Below are 14,515 nucleotides of genomic sequence, written 5' to 3'. Positions count from 1 at the left end.
CGCTCTACCAACAACAATAATTATCAGGGATAAAAGTTGAGTGTGTGGTGTGCAAACGAGACCAGAATATGTCTGGGTCACTAACCTGTCACTCAAAAACACATAGCTAGTGGGATAAAACCCCTCCCATTTGTGAGCAATGTCAGATTTAAAGACGCAAAAACGTGGATCTGCAAACGGGGACGGCAGGTGATGTGACTGCAACTTTAACAACCTTAGGGCAAGTTTGAGTATTGAAAAGTTATTTTGTTGGAAAGAAACAAAAAGTTCTGCAAAAAGATGGTTGCAAACTAAAGGGTTGTATTTGTAGTAGCATATTTTTCCTTGCACCACAGGAGATTATTTTTTTCTTGCAGCTTCTTACTTTTCATTAAAATACGATAAGGATTGCTTAAAAACCGCTGGCACAAACATAACCCAATACAATCAGGCTAATCATTGCTTTTCTTACTGTATTTTCTGCACTATAGGGCACACCGGATTATTAGGCACAGCGTCAGTGAATGGTCTATTTTTCAAAATAAGGTCATATATAAGGCGTATTAAGCGAGACATTGAGTCAGAGATAGATCCGTCAGTTAGTCAGACTTTATTACCGATATTGCTAAAACAAACGTTACTATGACTACGCTAACTCGCAACCGTTTTAGTAACGCGTAAGAACCCAGTCCAACAATGCTACATGTTAATAACTAAGTTAATGTATTTAGAATAGAACTCTTCCAAATTTGACATCAGTGAGCCCAACCAGAATGAATCCATATATAAGGCGCTCCGGCTTAAAAGGCACGCCGTCAGTTTTTGTTTTTTTAAATGCGGAAAATATGTGAATTCAAAAAAGATGATGGTTGAGCTCTGCTTAAAGAATGTGACAGAAATGAAAAACAGAAATGAAAAACTTCACCAGATAAGTCTTAGATTAAAAAGGAAATGTTAAGGTTTGGTTTGTATATTAGAAAGCAAGATCACAAACCTCCTCAAGTGTGTTGCAGTTAGACCCTAGAAAGCGTGTTTTGCACAGCTGCATGTGTATGCATTTTCTGCATGCTCCTGGTAAGTAGAGAAGGAATATAGTTGGAGAATTGGAAGGGACATGAGGAGCGGATCACCTTAACTCTACCCTTTGGGGCCACCAGAACACCCCTGCATGAACTCCGTCCTGCAACATGTGTTCAGCATGTGGCTATTCAGTCGTGTGTGTGTGTGTGTGTGTGCATTTCTGCTTGCAAGAGCCATCTAGCTGGTGGTGTGTGTGTGTTTGCATTGCTGTGTCTCACAATACAGGCTGCAGAGATATATGATTTGGCACAGTCACTCTCTCCAACACTACAACTATTTCTCTTCGGACTCGAGCAGTTTATGTTTATGAACATGGAAATTACAGAGGAGGTCTATTTGTTATACTTGTGTTTATGTTGGGCATGCGTGGGTGCATGTGTGTGAAATAATCTGCATTAGGACACGCAGTAGGAGGTTGACCAGCTGCTGCTTCAACCACACCTAGCCTAAGGGCTTGAAAATCAGGGTAATGATTTAAATGGGGCCTCCCTGCACTCTCTCCTGCATCCCCCCCCCCCCTCCCCTCCCCAAGTCAGACCCTTTTCTCTCTTTATTCAACAATCACACATGCAACACCCCTGATTTCTAGCAGCCCAGAGCAGTTAAGAAGCCCGGTTCAACCTTATAGATCAATGCATAGCACCGAAGGTCTGCAGGAGTCACATCCTAAAGGTAATGGTTAATTACGAAGTGCTCAAAGTCTGTTAGAGGTGGTGATGCAGAACAAAGGCAGTGGTCCCCAAGAGATGAAGAAATTTGAGAAAAAGAATTATGGCGAAAATGATTGCCTTAATGTGGAAACATAATCCTTTTCTTGACGCTTGACTGGAAAAAAAGTTTTTGTTGCTGCGGTGTACTGGGAGCTCAAATACAAAGTTAAATGACAGGAACAGAAATGCCTCCGTAATCTGGTTTTGTAATTCTGAACTGCCCTGGGTGTACCCCACCTTCACCTCTTCAGAAGCTGGGTAGGCTCCAGCAACCCTGTGACCCCCCCCCCCCCCCTCCCAAAAAAAAAGGGAATTCAGCTGCTTTGGACAATGGATAGATGGATGGGATTCTTAACTGTCCTAGAAAAACAGTCTTTGACACTGTTGGGAGTCGATTGCATAACAACCTTCGTAGAGGAGCATGACCTTCTCCAGAAGTGCATCATTTCTCACATTCATCCAGATCTGTCTTTACAGGCTTTGGTGGAGGCCTGCAGTCTGCTCTTGGTAGCTTGGTAAGTGTGTATTTGGGTGCACGTCATAACCGCATGGTTGTTTTTACTGCAGAACATTCCAACTTTGGGAACAGTTGCTATAACGATGGCGCTGCACAACTGCGACGAGGTGGCAGTGGCTGGTTTTGGCTATGACATGAACATGCCTTATGCTCCCCTGCACTACTACGAGACTGTCAGGATGTCCACTATTAAAGAGGTGAGTGCTTTGGACATCAGCTCGTATTTTACCCAAGGAGCATCCAATACGCTTGTAAAATTTTAATCATAAAACACTGTAGGTAAGGTTAACTTAAAGAAAAAAACGAAGAAAAAAAAACAACCGCAGGGACCTTTTTAAGAAACCCAAGGTTATTTACAGGGTATTATTTCCACCACAGAAGCCACGGGGTAGACTGAGCTCTGTGAGAGACGTTTAAACCCCAAGATTCCCTTCACAGTGGGATTTGGAGGCTAAAAATCTTTAATTGGTTCAGTAGGTTCAGCATTTTCTGTCTTCATTTACACAGTTTCAGGGTTATCAGGCACAGCGGCTTGTAAAATCCATTAACTTTCACCTCAGGAAGAGTTGTAATCATTGGCACACACAACATTCCCAACAGACTTGGGGGAGTTTCGTTGTTTTTCATTCAGCTGAGATGAATCACATGCATCACAATTGAAGAGTTTTATCAAGTGAGCTTTTCATGAACTTAGAGCTTATAGCTTTAAACTTCGCTTAAGGCCCCACATTGATGAAAATTGTGTTTTTTAACATGTTCCTATGGTATTTTTCTGATGATGGACATATAGTAAGAAATCTAAGCTTAAAATTGCATCATTGAGTATTTCTTTGGTCAAATTGTCAAGAATCAGGAGCAGATTAAAATGCAGTTTGAAAAACAGTATTTGTGATGCAGAAAATAACTTTTTTATTTCTAACTGAATGAATATCCCAGCGGTGCTTTATTAAAAATTTTGGCAATTTTATTTTACATTAAAATATTTTTGTTGCAACTTAAGTCAGAGTGCAAATTATTGAATGATGTTTGGCACCGTTTCAAAATGAGCATATATAGTGCATCTTCATAGGCTAAGGTCAGTATCTCTAAAACTATTTGATGAAATACATGTATTTCACTATTTATTTCACCATCTTTTTCTAAACCATTTATTTAATGGTAGATGTTGCTGTATACAAAGATGAGGAGACTATCAAGCACCCCCACATTTCCACTCCATAAAAAGCCCCAAAAGTAGGAATAACCCAACGTTTATATGGAGGTTCCACCACGATAGGCAGCTTTATTCATGAAATATCTAGTCCAAAGTTGCTTTACAGACAGGGAAAACACTTTGGTTGCAATAAAATAAGACGATAAGATAGAATACAAAAGCTGTTATGGATGTTAACGGAGCAGCGCTATTTAATTGCAAAGTTAGTTGGGCCAGATGTTCATGCGTTCACATTTTCCTGGGACAAACATGGTAATGGGTGGGTAAAAGCAGTTAATGACGACCAAAGAAAACATTAAAACGAACAGTCCTTTCTGTTTAATATTGTCAGCAGTGTTGGCAGATGTAAACGATACTTTTAAGGTAATGAAACACGGACATCTCTGATTGTTGATGTAGGCTTCTAGATTATGTCTGGTTCAAGCGGAGTGGCTTTTTGTTTGTTTTTTCCATTTTTGAACAGTTTGGATGGTTAAAGAGTACCTTTTGGTCACATGAGATGGCCCCATATGCTGCATTCTTGAACTGATCACATGTAAAATTTGACACATTTATTTTAACAGGAACACTTCACAAAATTGTTGTCTGGTCCACTCAAAAGTTGCACCAATGTTAAAGCCCTGCTGTAGACTGTGAGATTATTCATTTGACCTATAAGTTCTTGTCACACAGACAACTATGAACATTTGGCGAAAATGCGTTGAGAAAAGTGAGAAGAGTTGTGGTCTTTATGTGAAATTTTTACATATGTATCACAAAAGAACCACGTTAAAACCACGGCTGGAATACGTAGAAACCACACATAGTGCACGTAAATCAAAGTAAGAACCAAAAATGTGATTCATTCATTAATTATGTAAACATGTGCGCCGCACATGCATAGAAAAGTTGTACATTGGTGATACATACGTGTAAAGTCTGTAAGACATAAGTGAAATGGTCGTGGAAAGCTTTAAATTTGTTCTCTTTCAAAAATCACGCACAATTGCATAAGATTTACATAAAAATCATAAAAATGTGCATAAACTGTGTAATTCTCAACCGATCAAAAGTTCTGAACGGCTCAAACCAGATTCACATAAAGACCCATTGGCCGAAACCCTCGACGGACATCTGCACACATCGACGAATGATGAACGCAAGAAACACTTGAGAGAGAATAAGGTATACCACGCATGTATCACGAAAAAGCGTAATTATATATGTGGGAAAATGCGCAAAATGTACATAGTGGCTGTGTGACCGGCCTTTAGACTCAGACCTACGAGGGAAAGGATTTGGTCATTTTACTCATTTTAAATACACAATTTTATCAAGGTAATTTTACTAAACATACATATCAAATCACCAACGCATGTATTTATTTATGCATGTTTAAATTATTTGGCGAATGTCTACTCCATGAATGATTAGCATTTTAAGTGATGTAACACTTAAAAAGGGTTTGCAGCCCTGTTCCTTAAGAGCTTTTAGCCGGCTTGTTTTCCACATCCCTGCTCTGCTGATTATCTGGACCTGATTAAGTTACCTGTCAGTGAGTAGAGCCCGGCTCAAAGCACCACTTTGCAGAAACGAGCACGCAAAAGACTTCCGTTTGACTTGTCGGTTGTTTTCTTACTGTACCACATCGCCATTGAATGGGTTTTTCCAGGTTTATTTTTAAAACCAACAAAAAATTTAAAAACATTAACAAATGTAAAAGTTATATAAAAGGTAAAAGTGTGCTGCAGTAGGCTAAACTCCTTAAATCATGAATCCAAACACGAAGAACCTCAGAGTTTGTAAAGTCCACACTGATCTTTCACCATGTATCGTTTGATCTCCTCTGCTGCCCATGACAGAGCGCTGGAAGCTCCATCAGTCATGTCTTCCTCTCAGTGTTTACACTGAAGCCTGCCGGAGTCAGGGATGTCACCCTCGCTCTGACGAGTGTAAACCATGAACTTGGTATGATGATAACCTTTGTCTAAACTCCCAGGGAACCTTTGGCATTCATTATCATCCTCATCAACACTGCCATCATTACCCACACATGGCTAATTAATGACAACAACTTTTTTTTTGTTTTGTTTAGAGGGAAAAGGCTAATAGACTGCCAGTCTGCAAGGTGACGCGTTACTCCACAGCTGTGGAAATGCTGAGAGGGTTTCCATGGAAATGCAGCAGCCGCACAAAAGACTAGATTCTATTAAAACAACGTGGTTAAAAAGCAAATGCAGCGGCCAGTTGGACTGGCACACCTGTTTGCAAGCAAACAACTGGCTGAAAAGTAACTTAAGTTACTTCAGTAACTAAACAAAGAGTTTAATTTCCTAGCAACATGTTTTGTATGTCTGTACGAAGACAAAATATAATGGTCGGAGGCCGCTTGGGTAGTTGAAAGAAAATTGAGGTTAAAATTGCAATTCTGATCATTTCTTTATTTAAATTGGTGTGAAATAGGACGAGACAAAGGCCATTTGAAATGCAGCTTTTTGTGGCTCCTTTCTCTGAGCTCTCGGCTCAGAGGGGAGGGGAAGGGGGGTGGGGTTGCTCTACGTCCCGCCCACCATTCAGAGGTGAATTTCTAATGAACTCCTAGAAAACAACCAGGATTGTTTGATTTTGTATAAAAACAGCATAATAATAATTAAAAAGACCACTGGCATCACTTAAAATTGATGATCAAGGTGAGTCTTTGTTATGATCATAGATCATAATAAAGACATAGATTTTCAGTGACTCTTTTTTTGCTTGTTATCCATGTGTGCCTTTAACTCTTCATTCCAAAGTGCCACATAGGAACCGCTGAGTCTGGTTACATGCGAGCCAGCTGGACTGAAGTCTCACAAGACAGCAGGGTGGAAAACTGACCCACTGTGGCTAAACGCGTATCGTCACTATTAAACACCCACATATGTGTGGGGACTGGAATATGAAAGCGCCTAACAAGCACACAGGCTGCTGGATTTATGAATGCAGTTCTTTGGTGCAAGAAAAACTGTGTTTAAAGTGCTAAATTTGCATTTTCCTGCTGTATCTGATTTAGTTCTTTCTGCTGGTTTTTCCCCTCAGTCTTGGACACACAACATACCCAAGGAGAAGGAGTTCCTGCGCAAACTGGTAAAGGCCAATGTGATCACAGATCTCACCAACGGTATCTGAGTTTGCACCCACCCACAGTCTCCCTCTGCCATTTCCAAGACAAAGAAAAACTGGAAGCAGGAAAAAGACTGAATCAGACGAGAAAACCTTTGGATCCCACTGGGACCACCCAAGGTTTTAGTGTTATAAAGGAAAGCTGAAATGATGTGCGCGGTTTATTGGAGGGGATGCACGCGACGTGCCTTCTGAACCAAAGACTCCTGCTTCCTGCGGCGGGGGGAGCAAACGGGCATCACGAGGGTCTGCCTGCTCCCGTCCCAACGACGGCCGCTACGTTCCCCACCACAGACCCGCGGCGAGAGCGGAGCGCTGCTCGGCCTGCTGGTTGCAGCAGCGCGGGGCAACAGAGGGGAGCAGAGGGGGTACATTGGGTAAAAGCAGTGCCAAACATACCTCGCACAGGGAAGAGGTCATCCTCTCCTGTCAACGCCTGAATGTATTCATCTTTCTGAGTGTAAATATCCAAGATCTGACTCCATGGAGTCATCGGGTCTCTTTGTTTGCCCAACGTTGAGGCTCACATCAGCGCACGCCACCTGTTCCACCGACTGGTATCACTACAGCAGCAGTTCAGAGCGGAGTATTGCAGGAAGTAATCTGTGAAAGAACAAGAAAGTAACGAGCAAAATACAATCTGTATTCTACAAAATGGTACACGAGATGTTTACACTAAGCATCAGCAGAAATGTATTTATTGACATGTGGAGTACATTTCTTTTCTCTTTCCTGTTTAGATTTATTCTCCTGTAACATCCTCGCTGACCTCTTGAGCTTGAACATTCCTCCCAGGGCTGGGTTTGACAAAATCGGAGTGAATCGGTCCATCAAATCCTGCCTTTTCCTTTCATTTTTCTCTTAAAAAATGATCATTTCACAAACAAAATCTCCGCTTTTCTTCAGTTTAAAGACGTTATGTATTATCCGTTTTTCAAAACAGGAAAAAAGTTCATTTCAGTATAAAACTTGAAAAAGTGGAGATAAAATGGAATCAAGTTGATTTTTGAGGAAGTTTGTCATGCCCTGCCCTTCTTTTCTCACAAACCCGTTTCTTTCCATGTCATGTTGGTTGCCGCTGGCAACCTTCATCCGTTCATGTTCAGTATTAATCACCGTGACTGACTCCCATTCATAGATCTAAGCAAACCAGCTCCATCAGAGCTGTGGCATGGAATCCGCTCTGCCCCTTCCAGTCTTAGTTTTTTTTTTTTTTTTTTTAAATTCCCGCCCCGGTCGTTTCTTCACTCATATCATCTGTGAGCCTTCAGCTTCCACAGACTTCCACAGTGACGGATGGAGCTCTGTCCAGGCCTGAGAGGAGGTGTCCGCCTTCCAGCCTTGGTTTGCTGCCATAAATCCAAACCTTTTGGATTGTACAGTATAAAAATACTATATAAATATATATATATATCTATATAAACATATTACTTTCTGAGTTGATTATTTATTTAGTTATGAATTCCTATCAGTTTGGCCACAGGCTGGCCGTCCTGTCCGGTTTGCTCATGATTCAGCACCGTGAAACATTTTTCATCTTTTTTTTTTTTTTTTAATCTTTGCAACATCCGTTGGAAAAACACACTTGTTGTTTTTTTTTATTGTTTTAAGTAATGTCTGTTTACATGGTGCATTTATTTTCTGTTACATTTCAGTTCAGGCATGTAAGGAAACCGTTTTCCTTTTTCTGATTCGTCCTCTGCGGGGGGGGTGAATGTCCAGGATGTTTTTCACGTAATCCTTTTTTGATATAACAAAGTATTTGTGCATTTCAGCGAAGCAGAGCTTGTTTTTGTTTTTCTTTCGGTTAGCAGCTGCGTTGGAAGTGCAGGTTGTGCGTTTCACTGACTCTGTTTTCAGTCAGCTGCTTGTTGCCTCTCCCCCTCCTTTGTTCCCACAACCTCTTTTTTTTTTTTTTTTTGTGGCCGGTGCAGCCGGGTGCTCCGCCCTGACCCCTGCCGAAGCGCCTCTACAGGTTGGAGGGCGCAGGATCAGAGAGGCGGGTAGCGGCGACTGTTGCGCCCTGGCGAGATGGCGGCAGTGCCTTACACTTAACGATTGACCCAGTTTGCGGCTCTAGTTTAAACTGCTCTTTGTTTTGTTGTGATTTTGCCCCGTAGCATGTTCGTTCCCTGTTAATTACCCATTCCTCACCTGAGAAGACTTGAACATCTTGGTGGTTTTACACGGTTTAGCCCAGGAGACACTCATTGAATTTCCACAATCTGTCTTTTTGTGCCTTTTATGGGATGATGCTGGAATGACGGGATTTAAAAACCGATATTGAACTGGACCCTCACAACCCTTCAGTCATCTGCTTTCTTTGACAAGAGTCACTTTATTAAATATCCTTCTTGTTCCTTTAACCGTGCACTTTTGGGCTAAAGCGTGGAAACAACCTCTGTGGTTTTCAAGAGTTGGAAACTGAGCAGACCGTCGTTGGTGTAAGGCTACTTCTCTTTGAAGTTTTCTTTGGAGAGATTTCATTAAATTCATATCTTTGCTTTTCTGATCATATTCAGGTTGAATGTATTGTTTTCCCCTCCGTCTTGTTTGTAAACTTTTTTTTTTCAATATCTGCTCTTGTTCAACTCTGAAGTGTTAATCTCTATGAAATAAATCATTTTAAACAGACCTTTGACTGCACATGTTTTGCATTTCTGTGGCTTTTTTTAAACTAGGATTATATTCCTTCTGCATATGTTTCTTATTCTGGAAGAATTTTTCCAGTCTGCTGTACGTTTTTGTCAAAGTACAGTCAATATTTGTATTTCACCTGCTTTATGTCAATAAGTAAGCCTCTTTTTTTTTGTTGGCCCAAACAGCTGTAGTATATTTTCTCTATTAATTTTTCTCTAACCTTGTGGGAGAAACTTTCTCCAATCTGACTTTTCCCCCTAAATTTTACTGCTAAAAGACAGTTTCTCCATCCATTTGTCCATTTTCAAATCCCTTTTGGGGTCATGGGGTTGCTGGAGCCTATTGAAGCCAATGTGGGGCAAAGGTGGGGGCACATCCTGGAGGGGTTGCTGGTATTTTTTAAGTCCAAAATCTGATCAGTTGCATGAACATGAATCGCAATGTTATCGTTATGGCCGTATCAGCCTGTGTGATGCATGTATTAAAAAAAAAACGGCGTAAACTGCATTAAAAATACTCTCATGGCAGCTGGAAGGTTTTTGACGAATCAAATAGAGCCTTTAGGCATTTGACCAATCAGATGGAGCCATTTTATGTAAGATTCCCACCTCCTGTTTAGACGAGAGTCGGTAGCATAATTGAAATTACGTTGACTTTCATTTAAAAAACTATTACAGTGAGATGAAAATGATGTATTAGTTGTTTTGTTCTGCTATTTGTTCTTGTATCGCTATATTGACCATTAATATCACACATCACAAGTTTTCCTCATATGGTGCAGCTGGACCTACCCTGAAGGAGTTTCTCTAAAAGGCCAAAGAACTCTAGATCTACTCTCATGTCTTTGGATTCTTTTTTGCTAATTGCTAAATTTAGAGATTACTTTTGTAAAATTGTCATTATTTTAGTCGGATGTCACCTTTAAAGTCATGGTGTTTTATATTAGTCGTAACAAGTTAATTTTAGTTGAAATTAGACATATTACTGGCAGTTTTTGGAATTTTGACATATATAAAAGTTTAAACAATAGCTGCTGTAAATTAGAAATAATTGAGAATTTAGGGAAGAAACTGCCTTTGGGTTCAGAGTTTTAGACCCTTTTTTTAAAGGGTGTATCGACTTTATCCCTTTATCTAAAGACTGTTTGGACCCCCCTGCCCCTCTAAATGCAGAGGGTCGATTAGAATTTCCTCTTCGAAGCCCCCCATCAGCATGTTTGTGAAATTAAGGAGCTTTACAGGGAGGAAAGCGTCCATGTGTGGGCCGCTGTGAGCAGAGGTTAAAGGGCGTGGCGCCGAGGGCCTTTAAAGCACCTCCGGACCATCCCATCCTGCTGTTAACTGGGTGCCAGAAACGTTCAGCTTCAACAAACTCACGCCTCGCTGAGTCTACCGAGCTCAGCCTGCACCGGCTCCACAGATTTCCTGACTTCTGCTGGGCGGGGATCAAATGCTCGCTCCCTGCAGGACAATATTTCCCACCTGGGATCTCCCAGAGGCAGCTGGCCGGGCTGGAGGCAGCGTTCCCGTCGGTCTGGTCGGCGGGAGAATGAGCACGCCTGCGCCTCTTCAGCTGACGGGACTCTTATTCTGAGCGACAGGTTCCCCCACCCCGCCCAGTCTCAGCAGGGCTGGAACGGAGAGGCCACGACCTCCGGGCCTGAAATTGAAACCCCTCATAAAAAGAAAAAAAACAAAAACGGAGTTGGGGGAGCGAGGAGAAAACACCTCATTCAGACACCTATGCTTAGTTTTTTTGTGTGACTGTTTACTTAAAGCAGGGTCAGCTGGGATGTGGGAAAGTTCTACCCCCCTGCCGCTTCATGCCCCACATCCAGTCAGTTTGACTTTGTTTGTACATGAGACTCACCTGCAGCCCTGTCATGTTCCTGAGGAGGTTTTGCTTCTGCAAGCCACCATCCACATTCACTTCTACTGCATGCTGCCAGCTGAAGCTCGTGCATGAAGAAGCTCCAATGGGACGAGGCAGAAACAATTCCCAAAATTTCTGAGTGATTTAACTTAACTTTTAATCTTCCAACAGTTATTATTAGAAAAAAAAATATTTTTAAAAACTGCAAATGTTGCCAAATAGGACAACTTAAAGGCTAAAACAGTTTAAACCTACATAACCATTTGAATCATATTCAATACCGGCATTTCTGAGATCCCCCATCTCATTAGTCTGATACAAACTTTCCTTAACACCTCATTATTTGTACATTTGGTCCATGTTTTCTGCCCTGTAGTTTATTATCCATCCACTAGGGGCAGTAGGGGGGCTTCTCCTGTTCATTTCAAAATGGCAGGTAAAGGTTTAGCTAATTTTCTTAATTTTATGGTGAGAATAATATTCTATTTGTATTCATTATGGCCCGCAGTAGCAGTCACTGACTGCAAGGATCATATTGTTTTGCGGTTGGAAACATTTCTGCGCTTTTGAGCGATAATTTGACCCCAGCCACATGCACGAAAAGTCACCAAAATTTGCACACACCTAAGATCTGGTAAAAATACATTTTCGACAAATTGAACAGCGGACCATACCGTAAAAAATGAATGGACCGAAAATCGCTGATGGAGCCAAAACAAAAACTGTCAAAATACAATAATGAAACCAAAACACACATGTCGGGGATTTCCAAAGGAAGTTTTGAACTTATTATGGGATGGCCCAAGACCAACGGCTTTGCGGCCACTTTGTGGCAAAGTTTGAGATTTGGCGATTTTCGTGTTTTTGGACAATATGGAAAAACAACATTTTAGTTCATGTGATTTTTCACGGAATCTTACATACATGCTGGCAGTTTGAGTGCAGAAATACCACAAAGGTTTTGTTTAACTTTGACATTGGGAATAGGCCGCCATCTTGAATTTTAAAAAAGCACCTTAACTACCAACTACAAATGAAAACTTGTCCTAGGGGTTTTTATCCATTGCCTCGTATTTTTTCGGGCATCAATGGCAAGCCACTGTGGGAAAAATGCTGGAATTAGAAGTTGTAGATTTTGATCAGTGTGCGCATTGCGAATTCGCAACTGTTGCGATCTTACCTAGCTCGCACATTTTACTGTAGTGATGTTGAAAAAACTGAACATTCGATTCCCTGACCCAAGCTGAACAAAATGATGTAACATCCGATATGACAGTGTTAAAATTGTGGGTGTGGTAAACAAAAAACTGCCGCAAAAAAATTTATTTTGAAATCAAATCAAACTTTATTTCTATGGCACTTTTCCAACTCGTGCTACTTAAAGTGGTTTATACAAAAACAATCACATTTTAAAAACAACAGACATTTATCAAACCCATAAAATAACTTTAAAATCAATTCTGAATTGCACAGGGAGTCAAAGCAGTCTGAGTCATGTGATCCCGCCCCCTGGCCTCATCAGGACGCGTACAGCTGAATTCTGCAGCAGTTGAAGGTTCAATATCCTTCTTCTGGGAAAACCAGAGAGCAGGGCATTACAATAATGTAATCTGCTGGAAATAAGCGCTGTGAGGCAAGAGCGCTAACCACTGCGCCACCATGCAGCCCATCTTTAAAAATATGATATTAAAAAAGTGGATTTCTTTAAAAAGATTGAAATCAAACGTTTGCTTTCCAAACAGTGTGAATCTTCTGTCAGTTCTTTGATGAGGTTAAATAAAAATAATTATTGTAAACAGCTTACAAATGATGGAAAAGTCTGCAAAATAGTGACAAGTGATTATTTTCATTCAGTAATAACAAGAAAGCCATAAAGCTGAACAACTTTGACAATTAAAAGCACAAAACGCATTCAATGCCTTTTTCTAAAAAGAAAAGGCCATTAATGAAACTGAAAAAGTAAATTGGTTAAAAATCAATTTTCTAAAGTTGTATGCAATTTTGTAAACAAAAAACTTTTTTTTAGGGATGGACAATATCCTAAAATTAGATATATCTTTTTAGCCATAAAAAAACAGATGAGTTTGAAAGAATGAGAGGTATTGAAAGTGTAATGCCAAGAAATAGTTTCAAGTTTAAAAAAAAAGAAAAAACGCAATTTGTTTACAAAACCAAGCGTGAGTCTCTTGGAGCAGCTGAATGTTTTGGTGCCAGAATAGTTACATTTGCTGAAAAAGGCACCTGTAGTGCAAAAAACCTTTAGAGATTTAGCTGCTCATCCTTCGTTTTAGTCAATCGCTGTTCCACTTCCTGTTAGTTTGATTGTTTCTTATCTTTCTCAGATGGAAACATACTATCATATCCACTTTAATCATGTTTTCCTCAACTGAAAAATAGATTCCTGGACTTCATGTTGTGGAGTTTTCTGGAGGTTGTAAGCCCTGGATGAGGTGAGATTTCACTCTGATTAAACACAAACAAACAACAAAACTTGAAGCTGAAAGAGACCCAGAGAGGAGTGCACAAAAAAAGGCAGAGAACAAGGACGAGCAGTGTCTTCATAAAGAAAAAAGAGGGCGCATGGAAGCAGCCTTCGACCTCTTCTTCATGTCACATCTGGAGAAGTGGAGCCTTTCTCCTCGCTTATCGCCGTTCGTGCAGCATTGCGTCCCTTAAAATCAAAACCACACTCTCACCTCCTGACCTAACACTTGGAACGACTCAGGAGGCCCAAACCTGCACTCTGTTTCCATGGAAACCTCTTTGCACATCCCAAAAAGGTGATAGGAATCAGAGACACACAGAGAAAACCCCACAAGCAGGTGACAATCATCTCCTGATGAATTTACTTTTATATTCTCACAAGGAAATGAAAAATTCCACCACAGCGATTGCTCTGCTGCTTCCTGCCAGAGAGGCGGCCCGTTCTAATCCAGCGTGTGTGTGAATAAGCCTGTGAGCCCTGAAGATGTATGTGTGCTCTGCTTGCATGGGATTTGAGCGGTGAGTGTACAGAAAGTGTCATGCTGCAAATCCCTTTGACAGTGCCAAACAAGTTCCTCGGCATGGCTCACAGTGATGGATGATGCAGACGCACGGCTCACAAACACCCACGTCCTCAGGTGCAGACGCCCTCCAACACTAACTTTTACAAAGACAGTTTTTTTATTTGATCTTCAGCGTCTTTACTTACGGAGGAGACGTGGGGTCAGTTTCATCTGTGTGGTCGTCTTCATGGTGTTTGTTTTCTTTTATTTTCTTTTTTAAACCAAAATAAGACAAACCTGACCTCTCAACAGGTGGCGGATATTCTGGATCTTTATGACCCAAGCCCGGTTCTCCTCCCCCCCTCCTCCTGCTGCTGAA

General features: G+C 41.0%; 1 protein-coding gene across 13 annotated transcripts in view; it reads left to right on the top strand.

The window, feature by feature from the left end:
* st3gal3 (ST3 beta-galactoside alpha-2,3-sialyltransferase 3) overlaps positions 1-9,272 on the top strand; it is a 61,509-nt gene extending 52,237 nt beyond the window's left edge. For 12 of the 13 annotated variants that reach the window (XM_011486305.3, XM_011486309.3, XM_020710641.2 and 9 more), the window contains 2 exons: positions 2,337-2,483; positions 6,554-9,272. In XM_011486305.3, the coding sequence (XP_011484607.1) occupies positions 2,337-2,483; positions 6,554-6,643 (237 nt within the window). In that variant the 3' untranslated portion in view covers positions 6,644-9,272. The remainder of the gene's footprint in view (positions 1-2,336; positions 2,484-6,553) is intronic. The other variant, NM_001104872.1, reaches the window with a different exon arrangement.
* The last annotated feature ends 5,243 nt before the right edge of the window (positions 9,273-14,515 follow it).

The sequence above is a fragment of the Oryzias latipes genome, chromosome 17 (genome assembly GCF_002234675.1).
Source record: "Oryzias latipes chromosome 17, ASM223467v1".
Lineage (NCBI taxonomy): Eukaryota > Metazoa > Chordata > Actinopteri > Beloniformes > Adrianichthyidae > Oryzias > Oryzias latipes.
The sequence above is the reverse complement of the archived record's forward strand: the minus strand, read 5'-3'. Positions and strand labels throughout refer to the sequence as shown.